Below are 19,755 nucleotides of genomic sequence, written 5' to 3'. Positions count from 1 at the left end.
TTCCATGGTGGACAACTCCACCCTTTTACGTGGGTTAAAATGTCCAATGAGAAGTAAATTTGCTACAAACACATTGTTTGTTTGTCAAGGCTCAAATTTCTAAACTGTTGTTTTCAAGTCAACCCATTTCATGGAATGAAGAAGTTGGAAAATGTAGCCTGGAGCGAATCTACCTCAAAATAGGTGTGAATACTAAATACTAAACAGCTCATAATTCAGCACTAATTAGCAGTGAATTGCAAGTCCTACTTGCAAAAGGTCACGTGACAGCTGGTGTGAGAACTGAAAAATCGTGGTGTCAGTTGTAATCACTGAGTGAAACAGTGGGCATAGGAAGGAGGATCTTTAGTTTGCTCTATAGTTGAGGCTAATAGTGCTTGACATTGACATACAAACTAGAAAGATATTGCATTTCCTCAAGAGTAATGTTCTTAAATTGGACCACAGAACTCAGAAAGCTTGTGCATCTGCAGTGAAGCCTGTGTTCACCTCTTAGGCTGTGTCAACAGCACAATGTGAATGTGGAGGTAGGTGATAGGATCCTGAAGTGCAGTATAGATTTGTCTCAAGTATTTTCTAAACTGTGACATCTGTCGAAATATGGAAATGTTGGACTATAAGTTACATAACTCAACAATAGGTTGCTTCATGCAATTATCAAAGTTAGTCAACTACAATGTCTCAAGGTTTCCGGATGAGGACAGACAGTTCTGCTGCTTATGGCAGCACAAGGGCAAGAAATGTTACTCTTTTGCACAACAGAAACTTGTGAAAATTCCAACTTTTAAGAAAGGGTTAAGTTCAACTCTGGAATAATCAGCAGGAATTCAGCCCTACAAGCTTCTCCTCAGGGAGAAGGCTATTAACACAGAATTGCCCCTTTGCAAGAACTCTGCCCCAGAAAATCACAGATCTAACCTGACCCAAAAGCAGCTCTTTTTCATTTTTTAACAGTGTTCCAAATATATCAATTTTGTCTCAGAAGTCTATATAAGACTTACAGTTAAAGTGCCTGTCAGTGGCAGGATATACCAAGCCAATGAAATACTTCTGAACAGCCATGAAATAAATGTTCTCTAATGTGTCTTGAGAATGGAGCACTTTTCTAAGATTAAATGCGACATAATACCAAACCAAGAACACTTACCCTAACTAAACATTCCTGACCAGGCATGAAAATCCTACCACCAGGAGCAGAGACAACTCTTTTAGGTGAAAATATGGTTATCCTGCCTTGACTGGATCTGTTTGTGGAAAGTAGGGAGTGAGCTGCTATGCACAGATAAAGCTTGGAGGACTGCAGTATACTGACATTCTAACACAGGTCGTTCTGCTGTAACGGGTGTTTCATGAACATGAATTTGCTAATAACAGGATTGATGAACTGGGGACATTGTTTTGAAAGAGCGAAGTATTAAAGTGTGTATTGGTTATAACTCCATTCCGGCCCCATTAGTTTAAATGGTGCTGCTATTATGCAATTTTTTTAGAAGATGGGATTGTACGAGAACAGAACTACCGCGCTGTAGCAGAACTGACCGTATGTGTTACTCAGATTGATTCATTGAACTAGATGGTTTCTTCAGAAAGTAATATATGTGCTTGCTGTCAGCTCCTGGGAGTTCTTTGAGGAGTTTTTGCAGGAGATGGAGTAGTTGTTCTTTATTCAGTGTATTGCATTGTGTCTGTGTAAAATTAGAATGTATGGGCATAATTTTCCCCTTCCTGGAGGTAGAGACAAGGGGGAGTAATTGGACAAGTTGGCCTTCTTGAGATACTCACCAATTAATCTCTGATCGAGAAAGTTTATTAGAGATATTTTTGACCTGTCACCAATTGAGGCCCTTCAGTGAGCAATTAATGGCCTCTTAAGGGCTTCATTGACCACCACCACAATTATCTATCATCTGACCAGGTAAGAGAGAGCTGATGTGTTTCCCAGTTGGGAAATGGGGTGGGGGTGGGAAGGATGCCTGTCATGTTTGTTAGGGAGAGGAATGTTTTGATCTGGGAGCAATCAGAAGCATGGATAAGGGAGTGGCCTCTGAAAGCTACTGCTTTTGCCTTCTTCACATGCCCCCGGCCCTCGTCCTGTGTCAAGGATAAAGATATACTTACTTTTTTGCTGCTGGTTCTCCTCAAGGGGTTTGCTAGGGTAGGTATAGAGATGTTTCCACTCAGACAGAAATAAAGACAGTTGCTAATCAATGCCACAGGGAATTTTGGAGAAATTAACTTACCCAGAGAGTGGTGAAAATATTGAACTAACTACTACATGCATTTAAGAGAAAACTTCATAACTAGATGAGGCAGACAGGTTAGAAAGAAATGTTGATAAGCAAGATAATTTGGTAGACATTTTTCCACACATCAACGCTTACCATTGAAAGAATTTACTTTGTTTCAATAGCAGTGTATTTATAAAGAGAATTTGATAACTGGTTGGTGGAATTGCAGATTTATATATTTATTGAATGATAAATATCTACTCATATGTCATTTAAGTTAATTAGGGAAAAAATGTCATTTAGTGACACTGGTCAGTAAAATAACTGGTGGCTCAGTAGTTAGCACTGCTGCCTCATTGCCCAAGGTACCCGGGTTCAGTTCCACCCTCGGGCGACTGTCTGTGTGGAGTTTGCACATTCTCCCCATGTCTGCGTGGATTTCCTCCAGGTGCTCCGGTTTCCTCCAACAGTCCAAAGATGTGCAGGTTAGATGAATTGGCCATGCTAACTTGCCCGCAGCGTTCAGGCATGTGTGGGTTAGGTGCGTTAGTCAGGGTAAAACTAGAGTAATAGGGTAGGGGAATGGGTCTGGGTGGGATACTCTTCAGAGAGTTGGTGTGGATTCGTTGGGCTGAAGGGCCTGTTTCCACAGGGTAGGGATTCTATGATTCTATGATAAAAGACAAGCAGAAGACATTGAGACATGAATTTAAGTGATTATTAGACTGTGTGATTAATGATGAGTGCAGCCTCAGTCACATTGTAAACCAGCTTTGAGGCTGCAGGTTCTATCACAGGCATATTCATTTTCACATTTGTTTTGTTGTTGATAACAATGAGAGGGTTCAGATTTGATAGGATTTCCTCATTGACAGAGATTCCATCTAAGTACTGTTTCAGAAGTTGCCGGAGACGTCTGTTCTCCTGCAGCAAGGTATGTTTCTCTTTCTGCAAGACAATCTGGTCCAACTGAACCTTATTATAACGCTTCCAGAATTGTTCCAGAGTCACATAGTCCATCATTGCCTTAAAAAAAGACAAAGTGTAAATTTACTATACAATAGAATCTAGGAAAAGGCATTATTTGCAGCAGATCCAGGAAATGAATTCCCCTGTAAGAAAAATCACATCATTTTGTAGTCAAATCCCAATTTGGATCAATTTCAGCTCTGGTTCCAGGCAAATATTCAAGACTTGACTTAAAATGAATTTGTCACTTATCTCAGTGAGTTCTTATGCCTATGAGTTTTTTGACAATTTGTAGCTTAGGTTGAGGTTCTGGATGTAAGCTTGCTTGCTGAGCTGAAAGGTTCGTTTTCAGATGTATCGCCACCATACTAGGTAACATCATCAGTGAGCCTCTGGTAAAGCGCAGGTGTTATGTCCCACTTTCTATTATGTGTTTAGATATCCTTGGGTTGGTGATGTCAGTTCCTGTGTTGGTGATGTCATTTCCTGTTCTTTCTCTCAGAGGGTGGTAAATGGGGTCCAAGTCAATGTGTTTCTTGATAGAGTTCCGGTTGGAATGCCATGCTTCAAGGAATTATCATGAGTGTCTCTGTTTGGCCTATCCTAAGATGGATGTGTTGTCCCAGTCAAAGTGGTGTCCTTCCTCATCTATATGTAAAGATACTAGTAATAGTGGGTCATGTCTTTTTGTGGCTAGTTGATGTCCATGTATCCCGGTGGCTATTTGTCTGCCTGTTTGGCTAACGTAGTGATTGTTACAGTTCTTGCATGGTATTTTGTGAATGACGTTCATTTTGCTTGCTGTCTCCACAGGGTCTTTCAAGTTCATTAGCTGCTGTTTTAGTGTGTTGGTGGGTTTGTGGGTTATTATGATGCCAAGGGGTCTGAGTAGTCTGGCAATCATTTCCAAGGTGTCTTTGATGTAGGGGAGAGTGGCTAGGGTTTCTGGACGTGTTTTTTCTTATTGATTGGGTTTGTTGCTGAGAAATCGGCAGACTGTATTCATTGGGTACCCATTCTTTTTGAATACACTGTATAGGTAATTTTTCCTCTGCTCTGCTTAGTTCCTCTGTGCTGCAGCGTGTGGTGGCTCACTGAAATAATGTTCTATTGCATTTCCATTTGTGGGTGTTGGGATGATTGCTTCTGTAGTTCAGTATTTGGTCCGTATGTGTTGTTTTCCTGTAGACGCTGGTTTGAAGTTCCCCATTGGCTGTTTGCTCTACTGTGACATCTAGGAATGGCAGTTTGTTGTTGTTTTCCTCCTTTTTCGTGAATTTTATGCCAGTAAGGATATTATTGATGCTCTTGAAGGCTTCCTTTAATTTGTTTTGTTTAATGATGACAAAGGTATCATCCATGTAGCAGATCCAAAGTTTGGGTTGGATGGTTGGCAAAGCTGTTTGTTCGAGTCTCTGCATTACTGTCTCTGCTATGAACCCTGACACCAGAGATCCCATGGGTGGGAACCCAACGGAACACCCATGGGACCTCCGACACCAGGGTTCTTAGCAGAGGCAGTAATGTCGAGACTCGAACAAACAGCTCTGCCAACCCAAACTTTGGGTCCACTACATGGATGACACCTTTGTCATCACTAAATGAAACAAATTAGAGGAAACCTTCAAGACCATTAATAATACCCTTACTGGCATAAAATTCACAAAAAAAAGGAAAAAGAACAGGAACTGACATCACCAACCCAAGGAAATCTAAACACATAAATAGAACGTGGGACATAACACTAGTGCTTCATCCGAAGGCTCACTGATGATGTTACCTGGTATGGTGACAAAACGTCTGAAAACGAATCTTCCAGCTCAGTGAGCAAACTTACATCCACAAGTGACAATGGTCATTGATGTTAAACAGCTTTATTAAACAGATGGGATCCAAGCTATACGAAAGAAGGAGAAAGTTGAAAATCACACAACACTAGGTTATAGTCAAACAGGGGGTTTATTTGAAAATACAAGCTTTCAGAGCACTGCACCTTCGTCAGGTAACCAGATAAAGGAACAGCATTCCAAAAGCTTGTATTTTCAAATAAACCCCCTGTTGCACTATAATCTGGCATCCTGTGATTTGTAACTTTGTCCACCCCAGTCCAACATCGGCACCTCCACATCATAAACAAGGTGACATAGCGATCACTGTTAACCATGGGTGTTAATCAATTAAACAACCACACAGCCTCAGGCAATGCAGCAACATTGGAATGCTTAACTGTGCTAAACAAGAGCTCAATTTTAACCCCTCATTTCACTACAGTATTTTACAATATGTTGATTATCACAATTCCGTCTAATTTTCTTTGCAGTCCAACTGGACGGACGTAATATCCTAAACTCAAAGGTTACAGAAATTAAATGCAGCATGCAATCTTGTGAGCTGAATCTCTTTTTTTTTTGGAGGTAAACCCTTCGCACATCTACCAGATACAAATTCTACTGTGCCTATTCACCTCACCCAAATTATATCTTACTCCACCCATTCCTACCCTCATCCACACCTTACTTTAGTCAATTCAGCTTCCCAATACATTTTGACCTAAGCAAACCTGTCTTTGAGTTTGCGTTTGTCCATTTCTCACCTCAGCAAGCTCTTCACATGGCTTCACCATCATCAAATGCTCAACTTTTTTCTCTTCTTCCGGAGTCAGAGAGGAGGCATAGAATGGGAGAACTTTCTCTTCTTCTGTTTCCAGTTTCCTGCACATTTCTGCCATCTTCAGTACATGCTCACCCTAGACACATCAAATGAGCAAGCATTCACCAGGTGAAGAACCACAATTATTCAAGATTTTACTCCAAAAGGATAACAGTCATAAGAACTCACTAAGATGAATGACAATGGTCACTGATGTTAAACAGCTTTATTAAACAGATGGGATCCAACATACACTAAACAAGGAGACACTGATTACTGTGAACGATGGATGGTAATCAATGAATGAAACATCCACACAACTTCAGGCAATGCAGCAGCAACACCTCTTAAACAGAGACCATTTTACTTGGTGAGGACTGATACATTGATAAAATGTAACCTGGTGACCATACGGAATTACTTTGTGAGTTGTTCCTCACATGATTGGTAAGATGTGCCATGTTGAAGTTATGCAGAGTTAATGGCGATAGGCATCATCACACCCATCATGTTGTTGCTAAAACGTACATAAAATAGGCTAGACTTTTCAGGAGAGAAAATGTACTTCTTAAATCAGTTGAACAGAACAAACATGAGATAAACAGAAGTAATCTTACAAACTGAATTATGGCAAAGTGCTTATAGGATAAATATTTTGGTGCTTTGCTTCATTGCATTTCAGTATAGCCAAGGTGTTTCTCCCTGCTACTCCTCATTCAAGCAATTTACCCTCCTGTTTCTCATTCAATTTTTTTTTCTCTGTTACAAACCTTGATCTTCATCCTTAGCTTCTGCATGGAGCAACATTGCATGTTTGGTGATGTCCCCTAGCTCCACTTCCTGCTTCTGTCTTTCTCAATGTTGCTATTCATACAGATTTGATTTGTGCTGTCAATGTTAGGGACACCCTATGTTATCATCACTACTGCCAACAAGGCCACTGCAGATTCACGAGGAACAGATAAATTATAGTCTGGCTTCTGAGAACTGCACAGATTAATCAAGTAGGCTTTCTGCTGTCCACTCATGTTAATGAACATGCGGGATGAATTTGCACCTTTTTTACATTTTATCGAGGGGACTTGTGACTTTACCTTATCACAGATATCCTTCAGTGTTTTGATGGCAGCATTACTCTCTACCGTTAGTTTGACAAGTCGCTCGTGCTCACATGCTCGGAGGTAATTCATCTGGCTTTTCTGCATCAGAAAATGCTGCTTAATTGTTTCCTTTTCGTCCCGTAATTTTTTGTTCTGTGCCTCACACTTTCGTGAATTAACTGCTATCTTGACCTTCAGTGTTGCTATTGTATCCTGTTGGTAAAATAATAAATAAATGGAGCATGTCGAACTTCCAGTGATCAGTGTAGAGATTAAACGCTACACTAATATTTTAGGAACTCAGAACTCAGGCACATGCCGAGGCAATATCAAAATTGAAAAGGTCAGAAGTCACACGTCAGACGACGAAGGAGCAGAGCTCCAAAAGCTTATGATTTCAAATAAACCTTTTGGACTATAACCTGGTGTGCTGTGACAAGGTCGTCTGACGTGTGACTTCTGACCTTGTCCACCTCAGTCCAACACCAGCACCTCCTCATCAAAATTGAAAAGTGCAGGATGGAAAATGAAGTCATTGAGAAAGTAGTGATGAGGTGACACCAAGCTTGAGTTGGAAAGCTAAAGATAACACACAAACAGATGGAGACAGCAACACAGTTTTGAGGTGCCGATTTCACACACAATTATTCTCCAAACCTTTCCCACTAGGAGCACCTGGCTCCTCATGATTTTCCAGCCATTAAAATTAATTTACCTCCGATTCACCAATATATTAAACTCCACGTGGGCAGTGCTAATTCATAAAATCCACCCTTAGATTTCAATAGTGAAGATTCCATGGGGAATAATTTTGTGAGCTCCAAATATTGTTCAAAGGATCTAAAATACACAAAACTGAAAGGGACAAGAAAGGCTACAACAGACAGAAAAAGAGGGTCATTAATATTCTAAACAACAATGTACAAATCCAACCTCAGTAAAGTTGCAGCTGTAACAATGCAAGGTTAATAAGTGAGTGTATTTTTCCAAGTACTGTCAAATTAAACTCTGCAATAACTGTGCTACGATACAACAGGTACAATGAGTATTTAGTTAGACCTACTTGCATCTTCTGCAGCTTTCTCATCTGCATTTCAATCTCTTTTGCACTCTTTTCATCTCGTGCTTTCAGTGTTTCAAATGCAATTTTTCGATCCTCAGTTGAGTCAATATAGTTCTTCAATGCATGTTGAAACTGCAGCCACAAATCTTCCACTAATCCCTCCAGATTAACTCGGAGTGAATGCTTCTCCTCCAGACTCTAAATGCAGCACAAAACACAACTGGTCTCATTAAGATTTAGGTGCTGTTTGCTTGAGCGAATTAGAAATAATAGAAATGACATAAATGTTCTTCGCAGGAAACCATCCTAGCTTCTGCAATAATTTCAGCTTGATTGCAACTTTTAAGAATAATGAAAATACAATAATTCAGTCTTAGTTCTTACAGTAAAATGTTAGTTTGATGAAATGGTCTTCACATGACAATGACCTTGGGCCAGATTTTGGACTATGTTAACTTTATTTTCATCAATAAACCGGTGTATAAACAGCAGCAAGAGATATCGACTTCATCTCTCCATATTGCAACTATGAGTCTTGCTACCATTTAAAAATCTAAAGAACAAAAACACTTGCTCAATTAGGCTGGCTAAGAACTTCTTGAGGCCATTCATAGGAAACACACACAGAATTTCATTGAGCTGTGTAAACAAGAATGAATTAGAATGAATGCAAACAGTCTGTCACATTCACAGGTGAATATGAAAAAGGAGTCCACAGTCCTATAGCCTGGGCAAACTGCCCAGTGGATATGTCGAAGGCATAGAAAGTGTGCAGAAATAGTTACATTTATATTCTACCTCAATGTGCTGCTACTTTTCAAGACAAATTATAACTTACTAGAATTCATTCCCAGTTCTTCAGGTTAACCCAGAGTTCAGATGCTCTGTGACATAAGACCACAACACTGTGCCCAATCGATGGAAAGGTCTTTTCACAGTTTGGTGCTGAGCCAGTACTGCCACAACTGGATGGTCAAATCCTTTATTATTTCTATGAGTTAATTGGTTTGTTTGTTGTTTGAAGATTTGAATTACAGGCCCTTTGTGATTGGCATGTTCTTTCATTATTGCAAGGAATATGCCACATATGCAATGAAGCTGTTCACAATCAGAATATCACTATCCTGAAATCTCATGCCCTCCAAGGTACATGCGAAGGGTGACTAGTTTTATGATTTTTTTTTGGCAGATTAAAAGGCTTTTGTAAAAAAGACCCTCTTTCCTTCCAAGTTTCCCAATCCCCTACTAAAGCTGTTAACTCTCATTAAGATTCTGCTCCACAGGCACCGGTCACTTTCATGGCTATTGCATAGTAGTGAACTAGTCAAATGTGGAACACCGCACCTCCACATCAAAGACCTTCTTGAGATTTCCCTGGAGGTTCGGAAGCAGTAGTTGAGCCGTTCTGCTCAGAAAATTCCCAGGTCCACAGTCCATGATCCACATCTGGGTTGTTTCACATCCAGGGTTTGGAAAGACAAAAATCAGTTTCTGTATCCAGATTCTGATCATTACTCTTGTGTTTATTCATTTGTGGAATGTATGCATCACTGGCAAGGACAGCACTTACTATTTTCGAGATGGTAGCCGTTTTCTTAAATGGCTGTATCCTGTGTGACATAGGCACAATGAAAGTGCTCACTTTCCTGTAGTGGTGTAGCAAAACTGAGTGACGTGCTGGGCCATCTCAGCATTCTAGATGACAATTACAAGTCAATGCGTGGATCTGAATCACATGTAGTACAGACCGGTGAAAGATGGCAGGTTTCCTTCCCCAGAAGACGAGTAAACCAAATGGGATTTTACAACAAACAAAAAAAAAGACAGAGGGTATTTTTTCCAATAATACAGAACTTTGATGATGACCATTATGGTGAACAGCTTTTTTTTTTCTTTAAAATCCAGTTGCAATAATTAATTGAATTTAAATTCCCCAGATGTTACCGTAGATCAAATAATTAGTGCAGGCCTCTAGATCACTAATCCAGTAACATTACTGCTACCATAACCCCTAATCAGTAAACACTTGCTAGAAAGTAAAGGTGCATAGATATTGGCTGTGAACAGAACTATACCCCACAATACTAGCTGGACTTCATACATGAAAAATGCCTGTTTTTACTCAAGCAGTCTGTCTTCAGAAGGGAATAACAGTTTCAGTATGAAAACAAAAGAGCATTTACCACTTAGAAGTCTATGGCAATGTTTAGACCCACAAACAAACACACACATCTGTGTCAACCACAGCTCTATTAATTTTAAAATAGTTATGAAGAGGAAAAAAAAACTGGTCCATAGGTTCAAGTTCTAAATTGGGGCAAGGCGAATTTTGATGGAATTAGACAGGAGCTTGCAGGGGTTGATTGAAGTAGTTTGTTTGCAGGCAAAGGAATCTCTGGCAAATGGGAGGTCTTTAAAAGTGAGGTAACTAGAGTTCAAGGTCTATATGTTCCTGTGAGAGTGAAGGACAAAGTCGGCAGGAATAGGGAACCCTGGAAGACAAGAGATATTGAGGCTTTCACCAGAAAAAAGGAATTGTGGCTCAGGCAAGCGGGATCAAGGGAATTCCTGGAGGTATACATGGAATACAGGAGTTTACTGAAGGAGGAAATCAGGAAGGTGAAAAGGGGGCACGAGACAGCCTTGGCTGAGAAGATTTAGGATGAATCCAAAAAGGTACTTGAAGTCTATTAAAGGAAAAAGAATAACGAGAGAGAAAATAGGACCCCCTCAAGGACCAAAGTGGACATGTATGTGTAGAACCACAGGAGATGGGGGAGGTTCTCAATGAATATTTCTCCTCTGTGTTTACTATGGAGAAGGAGATAAAGATTTTGGAACTTGGGGAGGTTAGTGGTGATATCTTGGGGACAGTCCATATCACAGTAGAGGTGGTGTTGAATGTATTAATTAGAATGTACGAAGGTGGATAAATCTCCTGGTTTTGACCAGATATATGCAAAAGGCTAGAGAAGAAATTGCGAGGGCCCTAGCTGATATTCTTGTATCATCATTAGCCATGGGTGAAGTCCTGGAAGACTGGAGGGTAGCGAATGTTGTGCCATTATTCAAGAAAGGCTGCAAAGAAAAGCCTGGGAACTATAGACCAGTAAGATTAACATCTGTGGTTGGTATGTTACTTGAGAAGATTCTGAGAGAGAAAATGCACATGCTTTTGGAAAGACAGGGTTCCAACTCGGCACTGCCTCTTGAACTGTCCCATCTGTCCACCTTCCTGCCCATCTGTCCACTGCACCCTATCATCATCACCGCTCATCTTCATCTATGTATTGCCGTCCAAGCTACCTTCCCCCCAGCCCCACTCCCCTCCTATTTATCTCTCAGCTCCCCTCCACCCACTAACATTCCTGATGAAGATCTTATGCTCGAAACGTCAACTCTCCTGCTCCTCGGAAGCCACCTGACCGGCTGTGCTTTTCCAACACCACACTTTTTGACTCTGATCTCCAGCATCTGCAGTCCTCACTTTCTCCTTGACTAAGAGTAGTCAGCATAGCTTTGTGAATGGGAGATCATGCCTCACAAATTTGTTTGAGTTCTTACAATGATGAAGTGACCAGGAAAGTTGACGAGGACAAGCTGGTAGATGTAGTCTATATGGATTTCAGAAAGGCCTTTGATAAGGTTTGGGCCAAAGGGCCTGTCTCCATGCTGTAGGACTCTGTGTCTACGTCTCAATGACTCAAGGCTTGATCTTCTCCATTCTAGAAATCTTATGATAAATATTGAAAGTCATAGATTTTGTTGGTTACCAGCTAGTTCCTGTATCTTTGAGAGCACTTGGTGTCCATACCCATTCGTCATTCTATTGGTGGGGTCCAAGCTTCCTTACCTTGTTTTTGAGGTCATCCCTTGTGCTGTTGAATTCTTGTCGTGCTTCGTTTGCAACTTCACCAAAGATCTGGTCCATAGCATACATGATATCCTCCAGATTGGTCATCTCTTGCTCATGCTGCACAATCATCTGCTTTCTGTCAAGATGCAGATTGAATTCAACTATCACTAGAATAACAGCCACCTTCTTATCCAAAATACACAGAACAAATCACACCATTAAACTTTCCTCAGTTATGTAATTTAGAAAGAGCATTAAGCAATTGAAAATCAATCTCAGTTTTTAAATTGGAAATGAACCACAGGTATTGTGGAAAGAGCTATAACTGCCATTTTAAAATTCAGTAAATGCAACATCTCCTTGTATTCCAAAACTGAACACTGACCTTTCGGCATCAAACTCTTCTTTCAGTGACGCCAACTCTGCCTCAAACTCATTCTCTATTATGGTGAGTCGACTGCGTTGCAGATCCACCAGCTTATCCACGTTCTGAACATGGTTCCGCAGAGCTGTTGCATACTGTTCCTCTGCCTCTTCCAAATCTTTTGTTAAAGCCTGGAAGACACATAAGAAACAGATTACTGATTCCTCTGCTGGCTCACTGAGTTTAATTAGTACACTCAATTTGATGTAGCTGATTGGAGTTCCTCGCCGCTACATTCCCCCACATCATGTTACAGTAGTATGAGCACTACAAACTGGGTATGATCCAGGTTTGGGATCCCTGGTTCCCAATCTCAGTAACAGCATTAGTGCTGTGTACTGAGTGGATATGGTGACTGGGAACTCACTCTGGGATACTGTTTGCTAGTGCAAGTACTTGCAGTGTAACAGTAGCCAAGGCTTTGCAAATGTTGCATTTGTCCTATCAGACAGCGAATGGGATGTGCACTGCAGGCAAAACAGAGTGAACATGTTGCTGTTTCAGTTATGGTGTTGAAGGGAAGATTACGTGGCCATCAGCAATCTGAATGCTGACGATGAGAGAATGGCAGCTAAACAAAAATCACCATTTCGTACAGAATGGAAATCTCTCACTTTAACAGAAAGGCAGTCTCCCGACAGACTATTCACTGCTCAAATCTTTATCCACCAACAGATACTCGTACATCTGAATATTGTTTGACGACCCTATGCAGGCGCAAGATTATCGTACATGAATTGTTAAAATAACATGGTCGTACAGTATATGCACACAGTTCCAACAGTGAGGGTTGATGTTGTTACATGGTGCAGCCAGTAGGAGGCCAAGCTTGCAGTAAATGCTGGAACCTTTGTGCCTATGCAGCTGTAAGTTAGCCTGTCTCTTTAATGAGGAGTGAAAATGTGAAACATATTTGGCCTGTTCTCTGAACAGTTCATTATGTCTCAAGGCACAATCCTATGACAGTGGCAATTTCTCTTCATCTTACCCTGATCACACCATCTTTCCGGTCCACAATTCTTTCAAAGGTTTGGCTCAGGATCTCAATGTCCTTCCGGAGTTCTGCAGCTTTTGCCTCCCGCATCACAGTGCGCCACTTCTCATTTAGCTTCAGCGTGTTCAGCCGGGTGTTGTGCTCTTCCTTGGACAGTTTATCCTGTAGGGTAAAGAACACTCGTGATGAAGCAGAAAGAGTATGGCAAATCAAACCACAATTGCATTACTCAAACCACGAAATAAATACAGGACACATCCCATGGTTACAGGCTGAGTATTCTCTGGCATGTAATTCACCTATTGTCCCTCAAAAGCCTGTTGACCACCCCCAAGGGACAGGTCAGGAGTGTGATGAAATACTCCCCCACTTGCCTGATGAGTGCAGCTCTAACAGCAGTCAAGAAGACCAATACCATTTAGGACAAAGGAGTCCACTTATGGGCATCCCATCTAACACCTTCGACATTCATTCCCTCCACTACCAATGCACAGTGGCAGCAGTGTATACCTCTATAAACTTGCTTTCTGCTACTGTCTGATGCCACCCTAGCAACCGACAAAATAGCATCTCCCAAACCAGTGTTATCGACCACCTAGAAGGACAAGGGCATCAGAAACACAGGCACAATACTTTCTACAGAATTCCTCCTCTCCCCTGCCCCCAACCAAACACCATTCTGTCTTGGAATTAGATGGCTGACCCTTTACTGTTGCTGGGTCAAAATCCTGGAACATCCTTCCCAACAGTATTGCAGTGTACCTACATCCTCAGGACTGCAGTAGTTCAAGCAGGCATCGCACAAGCACCCTCCAAATGGCAATTAGGGATGGACAATAAATAGCCAGCAACACTCATGAACGAATAAATATGAAAATGACACGTTTGGGAAAAAAACAATTAGATTTGAAAGAAATACCTTTAAGAATTGATTCAGCATATCCTCTTTCTTTTTTTGCCTCTCTTCCTCCTCCAGCATTTTTTGCTGCATATACAGCAGTTGCTCCTCCTCGGTCATTTTGGTCGCTTTTTTAGATTTCTTCGGCATTGTGATTCAATCTGTGGATCACTGAAGAGATTTCCAAGTCACCAACAAAGCATGTGACAGTGCATACAAGATTAGAACGCAATACTTCTGAATTTTCCAACAGTTTAAAATTTGGGGATCTCCCATTTAAGTCAGAGATGAGAAATATTTTGCTTCCTCTGAGGGCCGTAAGCCTGTGAGACTTTCTTCGTCAGAGAGTGGTGGAGGTAGGGTAATCAGATATATTTAAGGCTGAGTAGATAGATTTGTGACTAGCAAGGGAGTCAGTGGTTATTGAAGTAAGGTAAGAAAGTGGAATTGAGGCCACAATCAGATCAGCCATGACCTTATTGAATGGCAGAGCAAGCTGAATGGTTGCAACAAAGGATTCCAAGTCCCAATTTAGAACATCAGTGATTTTGGTTAATGTAAAGCTATGTCATGTTTTGTCATGTGTGCCTCTAGTGGCTACTTAGGTAATAACTAAACTGTATTGATTTATACTCACTGTCAATGGAACCCTTCCAGCTCTGATCTTCACAGCAGGTAGGTGCTGTGGCACTGAGCTCGCTGTAGGAGACTTGGGCAACCATCTTAAACCCCTGCTATCAAAAGCCTGATGCTATCCTAACCCAGGAGATAACTGAGAACTCCCCAGTTACCTTGTCCTCACAAACCATCTTACTTGCTGAGAGTAATGCATGGAAGATCGATTGGTGAATAAATATTTGGTTTCAACATTTGGGATTATTTTCTCTATTCCAATACACAAATCAGATTCATTGAGTTTGATTTCCAACAGCTCATATTTGGATTTAGAAGTGACACCCTCTTCCCTGAAGGATTTTAGGGTCCCGAGTCTGATTTTTACAGCAATCCAGCAACCTTTGTGGCTTTTCCTTCCTGTCAGTCTGCAGCTGACTGGATTTATCAAGTTTGATTTCAATTAGCTCAGTCACTAGTCCAACACCATAAATACCAGGCTGCCAGATCATTGTACCTGTGGTGTTTGGGTAGATACATAAGTAAATGCAAGTCTTTTAATGTCCCTTTCTCATGGCAAGTTAAAAGGAGACAACACCTCAGGTTTTGCCAAATAGATTTGGCCAGATATTCAATTGGTAGGATTCTGGCTGTAGCCTATCCTTTGATAATGATGAGCCAATTTCATCTTATTAAAGTGCAGTAATGAAAAACTAAACTTTACATTTCCAAATAGCATCTTTCATACCCTCAGGACATTCCAGAGTACTTTACAGCCATATAACCACTTTAGAAGTGTAGTCACTATGTCATGCAGGAAAGTTGAAGGGTGCTGAACTGCCAGAAGTGCCGTTTTTCAGATAGGACCATAGGAACAGGAGTAGGCCATTCAGTTCGTCAGGCCTGCCCTTCCCTAACATTCAATACAATCATGGTTGATTGAATACTTCAATACCTTTCTCCATCCCATCCCCATAACCCTGTAAGTCACTGGCAATTACAAATCTATCAATCTCTCCCTTAAACATGCTCAAAAACAGAGCTTCCACAGCCCACTGGGGCAGAGAATTCAAAGGTTCACAAGCCTATAACTAAAATAATTTCTCATCTCTGACATAAGAGGCATCCCCTTACTTTTTAAATTGTGCCCCCATAGTTTCAGTCTCCCCAGCTAGAGGAAACATCTTGCCTGTATCTACCCTGTCTACCCCTTTAAGTATTTTTAAAGTTTCATGAGATCACCTCTCATTCTTCAAGAATACAGGCACAGTTTGCCTAATCTCTCTCCATAGGACAGCCCAGCCATCCCAAGAACAAGTCTGATGAACCTTTGTTGCACTGCCTCTATGGCAATATCTTTCCTGAGATAAAGAAACCAAAATTGCACACTGTACTCTAGGTGTCGTCTAACCTATCTCCTGCACAACTGAAGCAAAATTCCACTACTTCTGAACTCAAATCCTCTTGCCTTAATGTTCTAACATTCCATTTGCCTTTCTGATAGCTTGCTACACCTGCATGTTGACCTTAAATGACTAATTGACTTAGACCCTTTTGTACATTCACACTTCCAACCTCTTACCATTTAACAATTACTCTGCACCTCTGTTCTTCTGACCAAAGTGGATAACCTCACATTTTCTACATTATATACGTTCTGACAAGTTCTTGCCCACTCACTAGGCTTGGCCAAATCCTCCTGGAGCTGCTTACCATGCTTATCACAACACACCTTCCCACTTTGCTTTGTACCATTCACAAATTCGGAAATATTACATTGATTCCAAATCAATGATATCTACTGTGTATAACAGGCAAAATAATGAGCCTTGTGATATCCCACTAGTCACAGCCTGCAAATAATCCATTTATTTCTGTTCTCTGTTTAATAGTCAGTCAATCATTAATTTATGTCAGTACATTATCTCCTATCCTGTGTAGTGACTGTAACAAGGTCAGCCAGATGGACCTCATAGAATATGAATTCCCTTAATAGGGCTGTTAATCTGGTTCAATCAGGGAGCCCTGGCTGACAGATATAAACAGGAGGGTCAGAGGTTCTGTTCACTCTGAGAAAGCCAGACCAGTGCACATGTACAATGTACATGTAAATAAAGGGTGACTTGGTGATGGGAATCCAAGCTTTATGGAGTTATTTCACTATTTGCTTTAATTTTTCTACACAGCCTCCCTAAGGAACTTCATCAACATCATTCCGAATATCAACAGATACTATGTCCATTGGATCTCCTTTATCAATTTTGCTTGCAATATCTTCAAAAAAAAAGCTCCTCTTTTGTTAAACATGATTCTCTATTGGCAAATCCATGCTTTGTCCAATCAGATCATTATCAACCAGATGTCTGTTTATCCCATCCTTTAGAATAGATTCTAGCATTTTCTCGATTACAGATGTAAGGCCAACAGGTCTCTAGTTCCCTGTTTTCTCTCTCACTGCTTTCTTTAAAAATGGAGTGACATTTGCTGCCTTCCAATTCGCAGGAATCATTCCAGAATCTATAGAAACAATATTCAACTCTAAACTGCCTGTGTTTCAGGAGAACATAAATGATTTAACTGGAGTGTCTACAATAACTACAAGTCCCAGTTCAGGTGACTCACAAGTCTGCCCTTTAAATTTACTGTACACCTGTTAAAAAATAATTGAAAGGGTCCAGAGCACTTAAACAAATCACATTTTTTTAAAAAGAGAGAACGTTCCCTGTAGCTCCTTGTGACACAAAGAGTATGGGCGTTTTCTTAGTGTGGACAATACATATCCTTCAGTCAACATCTCTAAAACATAATATTTGCTCAATATCACATTTCTGTTTGTAGGAACATGCTGTGCACGAATTGATTGCCATGTTTCATACAATTCAAAATAAAAGAGCTTTTCCCTAATTCGCAAAAGTGAATATATAAATACAAATGGCTTTTTAATTTTTTTTTAACTGTTTAGATAACGGAAAAGACCCACAACACGTCTTGAACATTGATTTCTCTTCTGGAACCAACATTATAAAGATAAATAAAACAACTGAAGATCTGAAGCAAAAACATAGAACTCTGGAGAAACTCAGCAGGTCTGGCAGCATCTGTGGAGAGAGAAATCGAGTTGAGGTTTCCAGTGACCCTTCTTCAGAACGTCAAAGTATTTCTTTTGCCCTGAAGTGGGATCTTGGCTGTCCCCAATTAGGCTGCCAGGTTTTACCTGGATGGAGAGAGGGGGCGGGAAAGGAACATGCCTGGGAAGCACTTTAGCAGTCCCTGAGGATGGGAGAGGCACTACACAAATGCAATTTTGTCTTTAGGACGCCGCCGCCGCCAGCAGAACTCCGCGAGGTCTCTGTCCCTCGGGCCGCCTGGACCCTGTCTCTGCAGACAGTGGGAGCCTCTCACCCCCTGTCCTCGTCGACCTTCCGATTCTTCGTCTCGCAGCAGTCCCTGGGGAGACTACACACCGCGGCTGTCCAACGGTAACCTAGCAACCGCGCGCTCTCGCACGACCTCAGCAACCGCCAACGAGCAATCACTGGAACAAGAGGGAGCCTCGAGCCGGTACCTTATCCTTCAGCAGCCCCTTTTCGGTCTGGAGGATTCATCTCATTAAGTTTACCTATTCCACATGAAAAAATACAAAGTTAAAAATCACACAACACCAGGTTATAGTCCAACAGGTTTATTTGGAAGCACTAGCTCCGAAACTTTTAACTTTGTACACTCCAGTCCAACACCGGCATCTCCATAGCACGAAAAAGTACAATTTAAAGGTGAGTTTTCGAGACAATTTAATGTATTTCAATATGAAATTAGAAGAAAATGAATGGTAGAAACACTCACCAATTTCAGAGAGAAGCAAGAATTAACTTTTCAAAGGTCATTAACCAGGAAAACTGTTTCTCTATAAAGATGCTGCCTGACCTACTTCCAACATTTTCTCTTCGTAGTTCAGATTTTCAGCATTTGCAGTACCTGGATTACTTTCGTCTTTAACCCCGTTTTGTGTAAAATTAATGCCTAATTTTGCTTAATGATTATTCACTCGAATTATTAGTAAGTATACTTCAGTCAAATCTAAATCACAGACGGTATCCCAGGCAGGTCATCAGAATACATATTTTGTGTTATATTTAAGATTAAGGATAAAGCAGCCTTTAATCTTGCATTATAAGCCTGAGAAATAAGAAACTGGCAATATTTGGAAGTATTAGCTTCAGAAACTTCAGAGCTGAGCTCTCAACGTTGACCAAATCTTACAATTGAAAACAAGCAAAACTTGTCAAACTGCTACAAATTAAAATACAGCCTTAAATTTAAAAGAAAATTCAGAAAGCAACCTGAATATGGTTTACGACTGTGCTGTGGTGATGGAATAAAGTACATTCCATTTTCATTAAATATGATTACAGTGTCTGAGGTACTACAACTGATGTTTTTCTATGAAAAGTATCTTTTTAATAAGTCAAAATAAATAGTCATGCTGAGAGTGTAGTCTGTCATTCGGGCCTGTTATTCAGATGCTAGATTATCTCCTAAGTACAAATACAGTTTCCAGTAAGCATGCACATTTATAATTGGTAGTACCCACCATTTGGGATATGATTAAATTAGAGTCAGAAGTGCAGGCAGAAACATTCAAAATTGGAAATAATTTATTTAATTTAAGGTCCTGTGCTTCTTGTGGGACCCATTTCTGATCTTTGAAAGCCTCATGCTTCACTCGCCACATGCTGAACATATACAGTGCAACGGCACAGGAAAGTCCCGTGACTATTCCTAAACATGGAGCAGAACCATCCACCAATTGCTCCCTCAAAGCCTGAGGCCATGTCTCCCACTCTCTTACACCCCACCCAACCCCAGCAAATGAAGAAGAACCAGGGAGATTCCCTGTAGTTTTCAGAATCACTACCCATCTCTGGATATGATTTGGAGATGCCGGTGTTGGACTGGGGTGTA

The 19,755-nt window shown here is 40.8% G+C and overlaps 1 protein-coding gene across 5 annotated transcripts; it reads right to left on the bottom strand.

Moving 5' to 3' along the window:
* Nucleotides 1-2,928: 2,928 nt before the first annotated feature.
* drc2 (dynein regulatory complex subunit 2) lies at nt 2,929-18,440 on the bottom strand. Of its 5 annotated transcripts, none has more exons than XM_043681840.2 (9): nt 18,196-18,440; nt 14,203-14,352; nt 13,278-13,445; nt 12,251-12,420; nt 11,863-12,001; nt 8,010-8,207; nt 6,941-7,159; nt 5,791-5,943; nt 2,929-3,254 (listed from the first exon to the last, which is right to left on the bottom strand). In XM_043681840.2, exons 2-9 carry the CDS (start codon nt 14,329-14,331, stop codon nt 2,949-2,951), a joined length of 1,482 nt encoding a protein of 493 aa, XP_043537775.2. In that variant the 5' UTR covers nt 14,332-14,352; nt 18,196-18,440; the 3' UTR covers nt 2,929-2,948. The 5 variants fall into 5 exon arrangements, with proteins under 5 accessions (XP_043537775.2, XP_087841585.1, XP_043537777.2 ...); XM_087985459.1 differs by having other exon boundaries at nt 18,359-18,404; XM_043681842.2 differs by having other exon boundaries at nt 18,008-18,258.
* Between the last annotated feature and the right edge of the window lie 1,315 nt (nt 18,441-19,755).

This window comes from Chiloscyllium plagiosum, unplaced genomic scaffold, assembly GCF_037043375.1.
Source record: "Chiloscyllium plagiosum isolate Xiang-an unplaced genomic scaffold, Cpla_swu_hap1 HiC_scaffold_53X, whole genome shotgun sequence".
Classification (NCBI taxonomy): Eukaryota; Metazoa; Chordata; class Chondrichthyes; order Orectolobiformes; family Hemiscylliidae; genus Chiloscyllium; species Chiloscyllium plagiosum.
Note: the sequence above shows the minus strand (reverse complement) of the source record. Positions and strands in the feature narration are given on the sequence as shown.